This window comes from Saccopteryx bilineata, chromosome 3 (genome assembly GCF_036850765.1).
Source record: "Saccopteryx bilineata isolate mSacBil1 chromosome 3, mSacBil1_pri_phased_curated, whole genome shotgun sequence".
Taxonomy (NCBI): domain Eukaryota; kingdom Metazoa; phylum Chordata; class Mammalia; order Chiroptera; family Emballonuridae; genus Saccopteryx; species Saccopteryx bilineata.
The window spans coordinates 28,212,217-28,230,047 of NC_089492.1; the positions used below are offsets into that span (position 1 = coordinate 28,212,217).

General features: G+C 36.2%; 1 protein-coding gene across 4 annotated transcripts in view; it reads left to right on the forward strand.

Moving 5' to 3' along the window:
- Positions 1-17,831, forward strand: part of ANGPT1 (angiopoietin 1) — a 289,496-nt gene that overhangs the window by 176,864 nt on the left and 94,801 nt on the right. For all 4 annotated transcript variants that reach the window (XM_066265817.1, XM_066265818.1, XM_066265819.1 and 1 more), the window contains 2 exons: positions 6,476-6,631; positions 15,248-15,369. In XM_066265817.1, coding sequence (XP_066121914.1) covers positions 6,476-6,631; positions 15,248-15,369 — 278 coding nt within the window. The remainder of the gene's footprint in view (positions 1-6,475; positions 6,632-15,247; positions 15,370-17,831) is intronic.

Below are 17,831 nucleotides of genomic sequence, written 5' to 3' on the forward strand. Positions count from 1 at the left end.
AGCTCATAATATTTAATGTCTCTCTCAGCTCACTTATTCTAATGGTTCTTTCTTCTATAAATAGTAAGTATTCCTTCAGACACCAGAATGAGAAATGAGATTCACGCCACACATATCAGTACAGAAACTATTTCAATGTTAGCTAAATAGATCTGTTATCTAAAGAGACAATTATACTTCTCCTTTTGGTAAAAAGAAGCAGTGTAACTGGGAGAAATCTAATAATAGAAATTCCTGCAAATAATATATTTGGCCTCAGCCATTTGTTTTTATATAAAACCATAAACCTAGTTTTTTAATATTGCCACTGATTTATGAAACAATGATAAGGCATTTTTTTGCATTGTTTCACCTTTTTATTGGTTTCCCATATTTACCCTTTTACTTTATTTCATAGATGTTTTGCTGTATCTGAGTAATACCATATGCACCAACGTTCAATGAGAGTCTACTTAATCTACTACGTATTTTAAGTGAACAATGACTTTGTCAATTTTTATAGGGCTTAAAATGTTATTTTCTTAAGAATTATATGAGGAAATTCTATTCTTTGTGCTTTAGATATGCTCTCATTTAAGAGATCCCTTGAAGTGATCTCTTGAAGTGAAGCAATAGATAATGTATTTCACATGCAAGATATATCGTAACCTGACATAGATTCTAGTTCACGATTTGAACATGAAGCAGCAAGAAATTTGAGGACCCAGTAAGAGTCCTAAAACTCTCTTCTAATAGCAAAAGATAGCATTAGTTCTCAATTAGTCATTGGGCAAAAGACATGGGTAACCAATATATATATGTAAGTGAACTACAAATGGGTGATAGTCTTGATTTTTTAAAAATACTATTTTTTCTAATTAATAATGATGGCTGCATATTTGTTTTCTCATCACCTATAACATTTCCCAAGAAAGTATAGCCTTCAATCAGTATAAAATAATTTTTAAAAAACTGAAAAATTATGTCTTTGAACAAGTTTCACCTCATCAGTTCTGTAGCCTTTATTTTATGCATACCCTGCATGAATATTGTGTTACCAGAATTTGTCTTTGACGTTAAGTTAGTGTGCTTGTGTGTGATGAGTGACTATCCTTCAGAGGGGTCACAACCCGTGAGGCCATCTAGCCACTTTCAAAGCAACATACCAGCTCTTCTACTTAACTCATTGTGTAATATAACTTCCCTGAGACTGTTTTCTTCTCCGTGAAGTGAGGACAATGAATACAGTGACTTGTTACAAAGAGTCAATGAGCCACGTATTTGTAAAACCTGGTATGTGCCCAGCGTTAGTAGAAGATTAGTGTATTGTTGTTATTCTTTTTTATGTATTTTATAATGGTTTATAGAAATAGAATGGGCAGAAGTAAACAAACATGTTATAAACTACATATCAAGAAAAAAGGGTTGGAACTGACGAGAAGACTTTTTAATGACCCGTTGTATCAAAGGTGCTGGCAATATAAACTTTTCATGTACCCAGCTTTAGAGACTTTCGCCTCACCTCAAATTAACTTAGACTCCAACATTGTGAAGCAAAGTGAATTAATCTTTGATGCATGGTTTTCTCAAAGGAATAAGAAAGTGAATTCTCCATGAGCTCTGAGGTTAGTGGACATCAGAAGATAGATATAAGTCCTTTCTTTCATCTCTGTCTAGTCACCTCAGTCTCTGAGCATCCATTTCTTAACCCATGAGATGGAGTCAATATTCTCCATGTAGGGTTGGTGTAAGAATCAAGTCAATGTGTATGAAAACTTTTTGTAAACACTAAATCCCTTTAGAAATAATGTAACATTATTTCCTTGCTTAAAAAGCATTCTTTATTATTATTATCACATTTTAAATTACATCCTACATACTATTACTATTGATAAGTATTTTGGCCAATACTTATAAAACTAGGGAGTCAAACAATGAGAGTGGCAGTATAGTCAAATTGTATGATTCAGATTGGGACCCTCCTGCTTTATAACCAATCAGCTCTTATGCTCAGCAACTTCTAAGCTTAAAATTCACATCTTAGATATTTATGAAATACTGAACCTTGACAGAGCCATCATATCCTGTAAACATATTTTAAAAACTTGCCTGAACCCAGCTAATACGGCACATCAAGATGGATTTCGTAGTTCTACATCTACAGAGGAATGTTTAGAGATAAGATGAAAGTAGTCCTCCTTATTAATCACACATTGTATATTTGACTTCTGCCTCTCTCCTCAGCCTTTAAATCAACCCCATCTGGGTTTTGCTACTTAAGTGTGCCATTACCTTTTGCATTAAAAGGCAGTTACTCCTAAAGAAAACAGCTCCATTTGATTAAAAAATAATTAACTGGAGTTATTTTCATGTTACTCATCATGGCAGCCCAAATGAGAATTTTAGTATAGTTTGGAGACCTACTTTACTTCTATAACAGAGTCAGCAGAACTGAGAGGTCCTTTGTGATGAATGCTGGCATAAAGCAGTTATTTTGCTTTGCCGATATTAACTTTTACAGGTAAATAAAGCACAGTAACACAGAATAGATAAATGATAGCGAGACTCTGTCGTAGGTGGAGTCACAAAGCACCTGAACCTTGATGTAGTCACCCTATGCCAGTGGTATCCTACTCTGTGGAGTCCAGGACATGTGATTATTATTATGCCCAGAGCAAGTCAAGCTCTGACTCCCACTACCCAGCTGCATAAAAATTGATGTGTAATTATTAAGGAGATTGTACCAGAGCTCACTGATTAGTGAATTCTTTCTCAGGAGAAACTAAATTGTTATTTTAAATTTCTTTGTAAGCAGGGAATCTGACATATCACAATAAATATGATGTCTAAATTACTGATATTCAAGAAAATTTTGTGAACAATGTAAGAAGCTTGCACCAGAATATAAATTAAAGTATTAGAGCATCGCTTTCTTCATTGAGAAAGTCTTGCTCCAATATCTATCTTTCTAGATGTTTATAGATATATAGTTTAAGTGAACCCAAGTATGCTTAGTGACTAATTGGCGTCCTGCCACAAGTTCTTCATCTCATGGCAGACTGTTCTGAAATAGTTCTCACACAGGCAGTTATTCTATGGACCAAACCTTTAGAAGCACTAGTCGTTGCCTGAATCAAAGTAATTATAGTAGAGGATTTTGAAACTATATAGTTTCCTAGTAACATATCCTTGAAAATTCTGATTAGAAGTTCTGATGTGTTTCTTTATCAGCATTTTAAAAACACTCTCCATGTAGTTTTTTGATGAACATACAAGGTTTAGGAGCTACATAATAGAATATGTAGAGTAATTAAGTAGTGCCATACTGAATAGGCTAGAGGTTAAGAACATGGTTTGGCACTGGGGGTTGAGTTCTTGTTTCTTCTTGAACAAGTTTTGAATTTCCTAAGCCTCAATAGTCTCACCTGTAACACATCTATCATCTATCTATCTATCATCTATCTATCTATCTATCTATCTATCTATCTATCTATCTATCTATCATCTATATCTATCTATCTATCTATCTATCTATCTATCTATCTATCTATCTATCTACCTGTCATCTATCTATTTAAGTGCTGTTATAAAAATAAAGAGCACTTAGCTCAGTGCCTGCCACAGAGTAGACAGCTGATAAATATCAACTATGAAAAACAGTTATAATCTCCATGATGGAGATTTACCTGCCATATTTGAGAATATGCATGTTCATGTATGTGCAGCCTCCAATTCCCTAGAAAGCGAACATACTGCTGATGTTTGCCTGCTAAACATCTCCCAAAAATATTAATTAAAACTCTTTGGGCCTGACCAGGTGGTGGTGCAGTGGATAGAGCAGTTGGCCTAGGATGTTGAAGACCCAGGTTCAAAACCCCAAGGTTCCCAGCTTGAGTGTAGGCTCATCCAGCTTAAGCGTGGGGTCACCAGCTTGAGCGTGGGATCATAGACATGACCTCATGGTCGCTGGCTTGAAGCCTAAGGTCACTGACTTGAGCAAGGTGTCACTGGCTTAGCTGGAACCCCAGGTCAAGGCACATATGAGAAAGCAATCAATGAACAACTAAGGTACCACAAATATAAATTGATGCTTCTCATGTTTCTCCCTTCCTTTCTGTCTGTCTGTCTGTCTCACTTAAAAAGATAAAGTGAAAAAAAGAGTCTTTGGAGTATGTTAGAAATATAAATCAATGTAACTGGAGGAAAAAAAAAAAGTGGGCTGCTTAAAGGAGATTATTAAATCACACACTTGACAACTGAGTGCCCAAAAAGTAAACCTGGCTAAAAACATAACTGATCAAGATTCTCTAAAGATATCCTTCTGTCTACATCAACTGTTTATCTATCTATCTATCATCTATCTATCTATCTGTCTATCTATCTATCTATCTATCATCTATCTATTATCTATCTATCTATCTATCTATCTATCTATCTTTCATCTTTCTGAGTTGACCTCTTTCTTAGGCTGACTCTGGTTTTATGATGAAGTGTCAGGAATATATGTTACTGGCCTACTAAGCACAGAGGTAAAGGCAGTTTTTTTGAGAAATAGTTGGACAAAATTTCATAACTGAGACTTAGTAGCCTTGCTTACATTGTTTTTCTATTTGTGAACTATTCACTGTCTTTAAGTAAGAGCAGAACATTCTGGTTTTCAGGCTCTCACACGTAACCACTCCTGAATCTAGGGTGGGACAACGCCACCTGAAACATTCGTTTTGACGGTGGAGAAGATAATTTCCCAAAAGAAATTTAAGGAATGTTATTAGAAAATGGGGAGATATACAATGCAGAATCCAAAACAACAGATGTTTGATACTCTGACCTACCCTGCTTTACTTTCATTGTTGTTTAAATGTGCTAGTTCAATTGGAATAAAGCCAAGATATGGCTTAGAGACCTTACATTTGTTAATTTCTAGATATTTATTTTAATCTGCTTCATATTTGTTTTATAATAAATTTTTGTAGATTGACTTTTTGTAGATTAACTTCTAATTTGGGAATAAAGGATGGAGAGGAGTTACCTTATATTAACCAAGAACAAAAAGAATTTATTAGTCACAATATAAGTTTGGTTCTAACTTTTCATTTTCTTTACCTTGAGGCAGTTTCATTCATATATGAAGAATAGAAATAGCAAGAGATGGTGTTAGAAAATAAACTGCTAAAGTTTCACAAAGGGTCATTTAGTTTTAGCTTATATTTGTTACATGACAATAGTGTTGCTATAGATGATAAAACAGTGGATTTATTAAAGATCACTAAATCAGTAAAAGTCACGTAGCTGCTAATGATTTGGAACTCGTCTTGTGAAGCACGACTTGGCAGAACTATCAAGTGTTTAAAAGGGTTGGTATGAAAATTAAGGACTTCAGCACTCAAATCCAAGTCTGACTCTTTTTGTGGTGTGTGGCCTTGGACCTGACTTCTCTGGGATGCAATTTCCCCATATGTGTAATTGGGTCATAAAATGTAGTCACCACGCAGTGGTGGGGGAGAATTAAGTGCACTGACAGGAAGGTGCAGGCTGCTTCTACATTTTTCAAGCAGTGCATATGCTTAGCTGCATTTTCCCAGATGCCTATCAGACTCCTCATAGTAAGTCAGTAATTCTTCTTGGCCCCTATGGTATATTATACCATTTAGTTTTTATCCATAGTGTTCTCTGAGATGGCACCAGAAATGGGACTAAATCTTAGCTAAGGCAAGCAGGGCAAATGCAACTTTATTGGCTACTTTCAGTATTTATTTATTTATTTATTTATTTATTTTTTTCATTTTTTCATTTTTTCTTTTCTTTTTCTTTTACTTTGCAAAGGAGCAATAAGAATGCTTTAGCTAGCTCCAAAACTCTGCAGCTCATTTTCTATGTTGTTGCCTATACTTTAATATTCCCTTAAAGGCTTGTGTTTGGGGCATCGGCCCTCTTCTCAGCCCTCACTCCACCCCCCGAACTCAGCCTGGTCTTTATTTTACATTACATATATGGAAGAAGGAGGCAAAATTTTTCTGAGATAAGTGGTCAATATGGTGTAGTGGAAAGACCAGAGAACCAAGATTTAGATGTAAATTATCCAATGCTAACTAACGCTGCTGCATTCTTGTTGGGTGACCTTGGGCTCGTCATTGACCTTCTCTTATTCTGTTTCCTCGCTGTAATATTAAAAGAACAATGAGGCCATCTGTGCCTAACTCTTACATCTTTCCCTGAGGGTTAAATGAGATGATGTCTAAAACAAGAAAGCACTATCCAAGTGTAATTTTTTATTATGATTGTGATGATTCCATGTATGTATCAGTATATTAGCAGTTTGTTAACAACTGGATTTGTGAGGTCTGCTCCAATTTCCCCTCACTCCCAGAGATGCAGAGGATCCCTGCCAGATGGCTGATTTGCCAGCTGTGTCTCGTTTTGTCATTGTAAATATTACATACTCCAACTGAGAGGCTTTGCTTATAATGTAGTATATTTTGTCCTTTATCTCTTGCAGATTGAGAATTACGTTGTGGAAAATATGAAGTCGGAAATGGCCCAGATACAGCAGAATGCAGTTCAGAACCACACGGCCACCATGCTTGAGATAGGAACCAGCCTTCTCTCTCAGACAGCAGAGCAAACCAGAAAGCTGACAGATGTTGAGACCCAGGTACACCCCTAGGCCAGTCAGCACACTCTTCGCTGGGAAGATTTTTTTATCCTGTAGCTTACTCCATAAACACAGAGTGTGTTTCAGCACTGGGACTGTGGAAACATATACATTTTTGTTTATTGGTAATAACAACAATGACCGCCTGACATGCTATGCATGTTTCTTTTGATTAAAAGAGGGTTGGTTGTATTTAGCTTTGTATGTGTTTGTAAAAATGAGACTAGCAAAGGACTTAATCAGCATTTAAATTCAAATAAACACTGCAGCTACCAACTGTGATATGATATATGTCACACAAAATAATCATTTAAGTTAAGTTGGTACCTTTTATGTACGTAGTTGATCTGCCCTGTTTCGCCTCCGGCAGTCCTCTGGCCGTAATGGTACCTGCAGAGGTTTGTGCATTCAGTGGGGAGGAAGGAAATCCTCCAATTGAATGAATCAGGAATGTGTAGTTCTGTTTTAATTTAGCGTGATTTTGTAATAAGGAGTCAATTAAAACTCTTTCTCCATATATATATATATATATATACACACACACACACATACACAGACATGTACATTAACATATATATGTACACATTAACCTTACGTAGATAATGACATACTTATTTATGTACCATCATACTTATCTATGTGCAAATTAATAAAATGTCCTTTAATCATCACTGTCACAAACCTATTATAGGGGGTCCTTGGGTTATAACACAGTTCTATTTCTACTACAGTGGCATAGCTCAAATTTTGGTGTAAGTTGAAACACACCCTACCCTAAGTCATTTACCTATCCTAACACGGTTGTAAAATCATAATCTAGAACATAAAAACACAACTAAGCCACAGAAAAAAGAAAAAGACATAACTACACTGTACTGTACACGTTACTGCGTATTCTTCCTGCCGTGTACAACCAAACTAGTTCGCTCACGTAAATATGATACTAGCAGCATAAGCCTAAACATTCACATCTCATTTTTTTTTAAGTTTTTATGGGAGTGAGTGTTGTAAACTCGAAACGTCATGTTTGGAATTTTCATAACCCGAGGACCGCCTGTATTACAGTTTAATGAAAATATCATTTTTAATGACTAAAAGGTGAACTCTTTACCTGCTTTAAACTATGAAAATAGTTATTTCAGTTACCATTCTGAAACCCAGTTAGTTGATTTCTGGACTCAAAGTTTAGGTAATACTGTGAAAAAATAAACTGAGGCACATTAAAGTTTTCAAGAAGTTTTTTGAGCAAACATTGGTTGAATTGGGCAGTTCCAAACCAAAGTGGTTAGAAGTGTTCTACCTCAGGAGATAAGGGAAGAGTTTTAATAGATAGATGTGGAAGCAAAGCAAAGAAATGATTTGACTGGCCATAGCTTAATCAGTTGCCTTACTTGGGAAAGCTTTGTTGGCTGTTTGTGATTGGTTATTCTTAAGTTTCATTTTCTTGGATTCAAGTGCATTGACTCTGGCTTAATTTTTTGGTTCGTTTATGTAGGTTTCAAGCATTAAAGCCTTATTGTTTAATTATTTTAGAAATATGAATTTAAAAGTAAGACACAAGCTTATTTCTACTTAATTTTATGGGTGTTAATGGCATTATATTGTTGATAATTAAAGAGAAATAATAATAATTTATATGGATAAAGTATTTTATATTACACAAACCACTTTCCCATGTACAAGTGATTTTTAAGAAAACCACTTAGAGCAGACAGGAGGACAGAAAGTGTGAGTGATTTTCTCATATTGATACAGCCGATGAATCAAATCTGTGATATCAACTACAGCATACTCATTTCTTCCCTTTCTGTCCTCGTTGATTAATAATACTAATAATTAACTAATTGAATGAGAACTTAAATATGGATTATATTGGAGCAGTGAATCACATATGCTTCGGAAATTATGATAGCGCACTATTATTAGATAACCATGAGGGATGGGGAAGGCAAACCACGTATTATAACTAAAATTTATGAGATTTCATATAATCATTTGTCATCACATTAAGGAAGCTTGGTGATCTCTGAACACTGGCTTCTGTGGTACAAATAATGCAAGAGTATTTTCTCTATTTTCATGAGAACAGAATGTTCACCATCTTCTACAAAGCATTCTGTATATTATAAAACTGAAATACACAATTACTATTACTCTACTTGATAGAACATTTGAAATATGTATGCATTCCTGTTTTAATATTATAACAAGTTTCATAAAAAACATGGCAGGATTTTTTTTTTCATCTCAGGAAACCTCCCGAGTTCTTTTGTTCTCTTTCTAGCTAAGAATTGGAGTTTGGGGGGAAAAAAATTCCATTGTCAGCATTCTAATCACTGTTATGATACATGCTGTGTAAGATTTTAAGAGGTAACAACTTGTTCTTCATTCTTAAAGTTAAGGGATATGTACTTTATGGAAAACAGTACTAAAATTCATATGAAAAAAAACCTACTCCCTATGTTCAGTAGCTAAACTAAGTAGTCATTAAAGGCCAATGAAAGTTAAAGATACACCAAGAATTTTAACCTTGAAAACATCTCAAAAATAAAAACTCCATCACAATAAGAGGGAAGCTCAAAACCCTCTTCATGTGAATGTATACTTATGTGGTGCTTATTTGAACCTTTGCAATAGCATATGTTTTATTTAGGCAAAGTATTTAAGTACACTCAAGTTCTGATGCATGGCCACGGTTACAAAATGAATCCTGAATATCTCCTTAATCTCAATATACTCTATTATTTTATACTAAGCATTTATATACTAGTAAAGCCTCTTGTGCTATCCAGGTGTGCTCCCCAATTTTAACTCCCATGTTCATCCAACATTGTTTCATGGTTAATAAGTGCTGCTTTTACTCAGCTGACTTCAGGTTCTCAGTTATTTTAGTAGCTCATGTCCATAGGTTTGTAATATATCTTAGTGTCTTAGCTTTCACTTGATGATGTTATAAAGATAAGTAACTTACTGCTTTCCTTCTAGTCCTCTGCTGACCTTCTAGGCTTGAACTTCACGAAAGGTATTAGAACCATGGGTTTACTGCAATGGCATTTAAAAATACTCTTGTGCTCAGTAAGCACCATGATCAGAAAAGAGACAGATAATGAGCACATGGTGGCTCTGCTGGCCATGGTGGTGAGAATCCGGAACCAATACGACAACATTCTTTCTTCTCTAGTCTAGCTTGTAGTGTTTTCCTCACTCTGTTACCAGTTTGCTCCAATATTTCCTCTCCTTCCATTTCCACTTTCCAAGTATGCAACATGAAAGGGTTAGTTTCAAGCAGTGTTCACGTCCCTTCCTGTGGTCAATTTCTGACTTCTTCCTCAGACCAATTTTAATTAAAGGCACAAAAATAGACAGACTATATTAAAATTCACCTCTAGTAATCTGTGCTCATCTCTGTTCTAAGAAATTTTACATATATTAGCCATGTAACATTTTTTTTTAATTCTATGAGGTAGGAACTATTACTATCTCTCATTTAAAGATGTGGAAACTAAACCCAGGGAGCTGAAGCAGCTTCCCCAGGTGAAAGAACTAATACATGCTAGAGTGAAGATTTGAACCCAGGGAGTCTGGCATCAGAGTCTACATGCCTTAACAGTTCTCATCGATACGCCTCTCTCTTGTGACTCCTTTACCACTCTAAGGTTGTAGACACTAAATGGATTGAAGCCGAGGGTAAGGTGGAAATCAGATAAAGCAAAAGTAAAGTAAACCTAATAGTAGCCATGAAATGTTTTCTATAGGTGATGAAGATGCTGCTGCTACTTCTCCATTGCTGCTGATGGGACCACCAATGATTGCCACTGTTCCACGTGACTGCACATTATCTCATGCAGTCCTAGGACTCAGGATTGCTGACCATGTAACTGTAGGGAAATTTCTTAGATATTGAGCCTACATTTTCTCCAATTTCTGATGATTTACATGGGACCCATAGTATTAGAAGTGGAATTTAATCAAATTTGTACAGCTATATTTTAAGTACTTCCTTGATGCAAGATATTTTAATAGGTCCTATGTAGGATACAATAGTAAGTAAAACAGTTCTTATCCTCAGTGTATTTAACTGTGTTAATATGGCAAATTTTCCTGAACTGTTTCTTTCTTAACTTTTCATCAAATTAATTAGCTATAGAGCTTTTCCTTACGCTCATAAAAATACTCCTTTCCATCTCCTACTATGGGAAATATAATAGAACAGTGCTTCTAGGTACTGTGCTCTGAAATTCTTCACCGTGTGGGTTATGGAGGCCAGTTTCCAGTGGCCACTTCCAGCCATTGACATATTGTGGCAGCGATAATTGGTCAGACCTGCTCCTGGGAGCTGTAGGACTTCACTGACACGACCTTGACTAAGGGCTCCTCATCAGCCTTAACTTTCCCACAACTTCCCTGCAAACTAAGATTTCCACTCAATCTCCCTTCATAGTCTCTCCTCTTTACTGTGGTTAGACCTGCATCCCAGTCAGAAGGCACTCCTAGACAACTCTGGTGTCTCAATTTTCCCTCACAGGTATTTCCCTGAATACATTTTCTGCATGTCTAATCTCATTTTATCACTTGCTCCTCAGAAATCACTAATGCTCATACCTGTTGTTTAGTCTTCAATTGTACAGTTACAAATTGAAGACAGATTAGGAACATTTTAATCAATGAGGATGAATCTCTAGGCAGAAACATGTTTGAAAAAGCAACTTTCAAAATTGAGTCACTGGATCTCTTTACCTTGACGAGAGAATAGTTGAATAAACATCTAACCTTGGCCTAATTGAAATGGCAATAAGATAAATTTGCTAATGGGTAAATCCAAAGAAAATATCCTGGTAAACAATTTTCTCACAAGGTCTGGAAAAGCAAAGGGCTCAGTGAACCATGACCTACAGGTCAAATTCAAACCGCCCTCTCTTTTTTTAAGTTTAGTTTTATTGTACAAAAGCTACACTCATTCATTTATATGTTGTGTACGGCTGCTTTCTCAATGCAACTGTAGTGTTGCATAGTACTACCAGAGAATATCTAGCCCTCCAAAGATAAGATATTTACTCTCTGACCCTTTACAGAAAAAGCGGTCCAACCCCTACACAGGAATATAAACTCCTAGAGATCATGTATTTTGTCTGCCTTGTTTACCCTTCTCTTCTTAGGATTTAGAATAGTACTACACAGTAGTGTCTCAATAAACATTTGTCAAATGATTATATTAACTAATATTAGTCCTTTAATTTTTGTAGATTTAAACCCAGTGTTCCCAAGCCCAGAGGCAATGCCCTAAGGTTGTGTTTGGATGGTAATATATACTCACAGAGATGTGCTTTTGGAATGTGTTTAGGCTAAAGAAGGAAATGTCTTTTGTCATTTTAATGGAACACTTAGATTATTGCTAAGCAGCAAGTTTCAAAGACACACAGCAAGAAAGTGGTCAATTTATCATAGTTTCCTGTACATTTCTCTCAGTTGCTCACTTTTGAACTTCAGGCCTGTTTTAATATAGCAGTGGAGAAAGCTGAAATAAAGCAGCTACTGGGTCAAAGTGATGGGGGAAAAAAAGAAGGGATTGACATTTTTGCTCAAAACTAGCTCAAGATGACCCAACACTTAGCGCGGACTTCTGAGATTGGCCCCTCTCCTTCCACATTCAGATGCTGCTTTAGATTTGAGGTGTTATCATTGAAGTCAAGCTTGATATTCACATGGCCTATTATCCTCTCTCGGACCATTACCCAACTTGAACAACTCGCTGTCTTTTGTCTAGCTCATCATTCAACATAAAACTCTGAATGCCCCACGTGCCACATCCCATGCTGTGCTCTGGAAGTTTCAAGGGCTCCAGGTGGAGTAATCCTGCCTTCGTACAGCTGATGTCCTCATGAGAAAGACAACAAATGAGTGAATGGACAGGATGACTTCAAAATGTGATGATTCCATAAAGAAAATAAAACAAGGACATTTGATGAAGGACAACAGGGGGTTAATTTACAGAGAGCGGTCAGGAAGGGCCTTCCTGAATAAGACCTGAATGATGAGAAGAAAGTACATGCATCTGGGAAGGGGGAGGCATTCCAGGCTGGGGAAACTGCAAATGCAAAGGCTCTGAGGTAGAAATTATTTGTCATGTTGTGGTTGAAAAGAGGCCAGTATGGCTAAAGCATAATAAACAAGGAGAGTGATCTAAGAAGTAATCAGGGTCCTGGTTGTATAAGACCTTGTAGGCCAGGCTAAGAACTTTCAAATTGCCATTAGCAGAATTAGCGCAAGAGACAGCATGATCTGATTTATGTATTTACAAAAAGTACTCTGTTTGCTGTGTAACAAATGGATTAGAATTTAGACAAAGGAGAGAAAAATTAGGAACTGTAGTAGTCTCCAGATTAGATATCAGCAGCTTCATTTTTTATTTTGGATGGCTCCATTCTGTTCTCAGTGCTTAACTCTCATGCTCTTCTCAGACATGGGGGAGAACAATATCTGTCCTTTGTAAAATAAAAATTTTGGTATTTGAGAATATCAGGAAGTATGATTAGAGAGTATTGTAAATAAGGGAGAACATATTTTATTTAATCACATATGATATGCTTGATTCAGTGAGACAATGTAGCTCTTGTTTATTCAATAAATACTGTCTTCTCTGGGCCAACCACTGTCACCAAAAGATACAGATGTTTCTTCCTCTTAATTATTTCATAACTTGTCATTCTAGTTAATAAATAAATAATGAACTTACCTGTACAAATACATGTTCAATAATTGAAACTTACATTTTGCGTATTCACAATCTATGTAGTCTCTACCATTTTCCTCTCTGGACTGCTCCTAGCTCTGTCTTCAAATCCCAGGTCCTCTTGCTCCTGTTTTCCCTCAAATGAAATGATTCAAAATAGTGAAATATTTTTTAAAACTCTAAGACACTCCACAATATGCTTTGATAGATTGTAGTAACTTTTAGACTGGCTTTCAGATCTATATTCTTGACAATTATATAAATGAATCATGGCCCTTACAATTTTTTTTTAAAGCACTAATGCTCCCTTTTACTATACTGTCTCTACCTTACCTCCATTGTGGACCAGGTGAGAATAACAGGTCATGCAAAACTGAATCATCCATATTCAGGGCAGATCCTTTTTTTAAATTTAATGATACTATGTCCAGTGTGGATTATTAAGGCTTTAATTTTGATCTTTCAGAATGTTGTGTTAAAATATTATTTACCTTGATTACTGAGTTTTTTTGGCACCTCCTTAAATTTTGCAGCTTAAGTAATTGCATTACCCAGTCCTTGTCCTGTTCCCGTGAAAATATGTCTCCTCCCCCCTCCACACACACACACAACTTCCTGTAGCTCAAGCCCAGCCCTGGTCATGTCAATCACCTATTTTTAATAGGTTGTGGATGTAGGTTTAGATCTGCTACAGAAAAGAAGGAAAGTTCTAATGGTATCATTTCTAGAGAAATACCCTTTAGATAGATAGTGACCCTCCAGAAGATTTCTCAGGTTTCGCTCAATAAGTACTTGTAACAAAAATGTGATAATTGCAAAAGTTTTCAAGTTACATGGGGAGCATTAAAAACGAATTATACCTTTTCCTTGCCCTTTTTACCTCCCTTAATGAAGAAGTGGGGTGGGGCAGGACAGAGATCGGGAGGGACAAGAACATTGGCACAGTTTGAAGACATCTCTAGGTCTGGAATGCGTGATGATCACTCAGAGGATGACCGTGTTTGGGTTTACAGCTCACGGGCTCAATTTCATTAAAGCTTAACTAGCCATGCAAGTCTTCATGATTCCAGCAGAGTTGAATATTTACAGTTTCTACAGAGGACCCAGCGTGGTACCATTAGAAGGATAACTACAATCTCTTCTCACTGTGATCTGGGTTCCTGGTCGCTTCATCTTTTCAGGTTAAGATCCAGGCTGGGATAGTTTGACTCTCCCTGTTCATAGTTTTCTGTATAGAATATTAGAATTAGAGCCACACTATCTGGATTCGAAACTCAGCTCTTCCCTTGGTTCCTGGGTGGATTTTAGCCTCCTGCTGAACCTCTTTCCTTATTTGTAAAATGATGATGATAATTCCTCCTCCAACAGGTGCCCATGTGTATGAAATGATAAGACATCTGGAAGGGATGACATGACCTAACATAGTGTTCAAGAAATGTGTGACTGTGAATCTGGCTACGTCGAAAGTTGTTTGCACATTTCTAATTGATTTATTATGTAAAGTGATGGGTCCAGGCAGGCATATTTTACATACTTAATAATTATTTTTAATTATATACAATATCTAAGACCTTGTACTAATACTCATTTTCACTTGTAAATGTTGATGATAATATATATAACAACTAGCACTGTGAAATAAATATCCCAGGGATTCAGGACACAAAAACTTAAATTTGAAAATGGACTTAACAAAATTTTTTCATCCAATTGCAAGCTCTATCTCAAATGAATATAATGTTTAAGAGACATGTAGAGCATGAATGTATAGAATATAGACCATTTAATTAAATATTCTGGGAGAAATATTAATTTAAAATAAAACAAAATAATTGTTTTTGCTCTTTAAGATAGAAGTTTGAAATGTTTTTATCTTTTAACTTCAGATGCTAAATCAAACATCTCGACTTGAAATACAACTACTAGAAAATTCACTATCAACATACAAGCTAGAGAAGCAACTTCTCCAACAGACAAATGAAATCCTAAAGATTCAGGAGAAAAACAGGTGAGGATTGCTGTGTTCCAAACATATTTCAGCATGAATTATTTTTAGCCTCTACCTCTCTGCTCTTTTTACAAAGGAGAGCATCACTGTGTCTCTCTTTCCCTTTTTCTCATATTCATCCTTTCTTTTTTAAAATATATCATTTTTTCCCTAATTCTATATTAATTTGGACTTTTTATTTTTCCATCATGATTCTTCATACACATTTCCTATTATAAAGTTCTCAGCCTGGAGCATTCTTTTTAAAGGGAAACTGCTCTAAAGTTGTCCTCTGCTCCGTAAGTAAAGCGAAGTCAAGGTTCGAGCTCAGCCCCAGCTCAGGCGGGTGAGCCACAGCGCTCGGGATTCTGCCTCCTGATGAACTTTTCCTCGTGGAATTCTAATTTCAAAGGAAAATTCAGGTTTTCTTACATGTATAAATCAGACAATTTATTGCTAATAATATTTTTTCAGAACTATACCAATTCCATTTTCCAGCAATTGAGGTATATTTCACAATAAATTCAGGGATTTATGTTTTAATTTGAAATTCATTTCTGTGCTCATGCTGACAAAAACATGTATCTTTTACTCCTGCTCTGCACCCCCTTCCTTTTTGCCCCTTAATTATGACATTACCTCACAGGTAGTTCCTGGGAGTGTGTTTCTTCAATGGGCTGAATCTCCTGGCATTGCCACTGTTAAGCCAAATTCGGAGGGACCCGAAATATGGAAGACAGGAACAAGGTCCGTCGTTTACACATCAAAGCTTTATTGTCTAGCTTGGCCAAACAGCGGTAGCTCTGACAGAAATCTGAGGGAGAATGCGCCGGCCCTTTGTTCTACCTAGTTTTTATAGTTTTATAAGTGGGAAGTACAGAAGCTAAAATTGTAATTAGGAGCCCTTTACCACTATTGGTTATAGCCATATGTCCTTTAACATGATAGGACCATGTTCAATTTGCAAGCCATACATCATTTTGGAGAAAACAAAATTTACAAGCCAACACAATGGTAGAAAGATGTTTCTTTACATATTAAATATTATCTAGTGTTTATCTGCCATCTCTCTGTCCAGAGTCACATGTGTTAACCACATGCATTTACATAGGAGTGGTAGTTTCTGTGGGGACAAATGCCTGAAAATGACTCTTTGCTATAAGAAAAGGTTTATTTTGGCTTTTCTCTCCCTGTACCTGGCTAGCCATTCACCCTTTTCCCCACAGGCGTGGTGGAATGTCTGGGAATCCATGTTTTCCTCCCCTTTGCATTTACAATACAATGCCAAGGGCCATCCTGGTTGTGCCAATCACACAGTACAGAGACTATTCTCACAATTTCTCTGCACACCTTAACCCAAATTAATAAAATGTTCTCCAAGCCTCTTAAAATATTAATATTAATTCTGTAGTTTTGGGTACCTTACAACACCTGCAGGTGAAGTGGCTCAGTGGCTCCTCACCAACTGTCTTTATAGTTGTCTGTGTCTTTTGGTGAAGGACTCAGCGTGTATAAAGGAGTGTTGGTAGCACATTTATCCTTATACCTGGCATATTCTTCTATGAACCACTTTTTAAAAAGTATTTTTCTGTACAGAAACCAAAGGTACATATTTGTGATATATAACATACTTTCTTTCCCTTTTCTGTTTAATGTTATTGTTATTTTCATATGTGAAGTAGAGAAATTCTGCCAAACACTTTCTAGAGCACCAGGAAATGTGGGACCCAACCCATTCAAGCGGATAGAAGGTCAAAGTCAATCATGAAGTTGTTTCATTTGTCTTAAAATATCTTATTGATCATCCCTACCTATTCCATAAATGAATGTTAATCCTCCAAATGAAAAAGAACCTCTTTCTACATTGAGGCATCTCTGAAATGTAGGAACAACACGCTTTTAGACAGCCAGGTCTGGTCTGGATCAGCTAATACACTTTGCAAAGGGGATTATCTAAATTAAGCTATGCTTCCTCCCCGAGGAATGTCAGTGGTTGTTTCTGGGTGTGTGACTTACCAGCTTGAGTATGATGAGGCCTCAGCTGCCAATTGGGTGAGCTGGCCCTTAGGAAGGTCTGCCACTTTTGCAGAACACGGAAAAATACTTTATACTACGCAGTTATGCTGATTTTTACATCCTAACAAAATAAATGCATCACTCTAAGTTTTAAAATGGTTTTTTGGTTTTATTAGATTCACTTCTTTATCCCCTAAATGGCAAAAGTCACAGAGCAGGAATACGATTAGCAACACTTGCTCTACTATTTGTTTTCCTAACAATCTAATGGGCATGACACCAAGAAGCTTCCAATGTGTTTTCTTCAGGGTGTTTTTTCTTTTGTTCGATGCTATCCTAATCTCAAAACTTGGTTTTGTTTCTTCCCTCTACAAAACTAGTACTTGAAAGTAAAAGATGAGTAATTTGCCCATATAATTGAAATTATACAAATAAGAACCCAAGAAATGGAAAGAATTAATATTTAC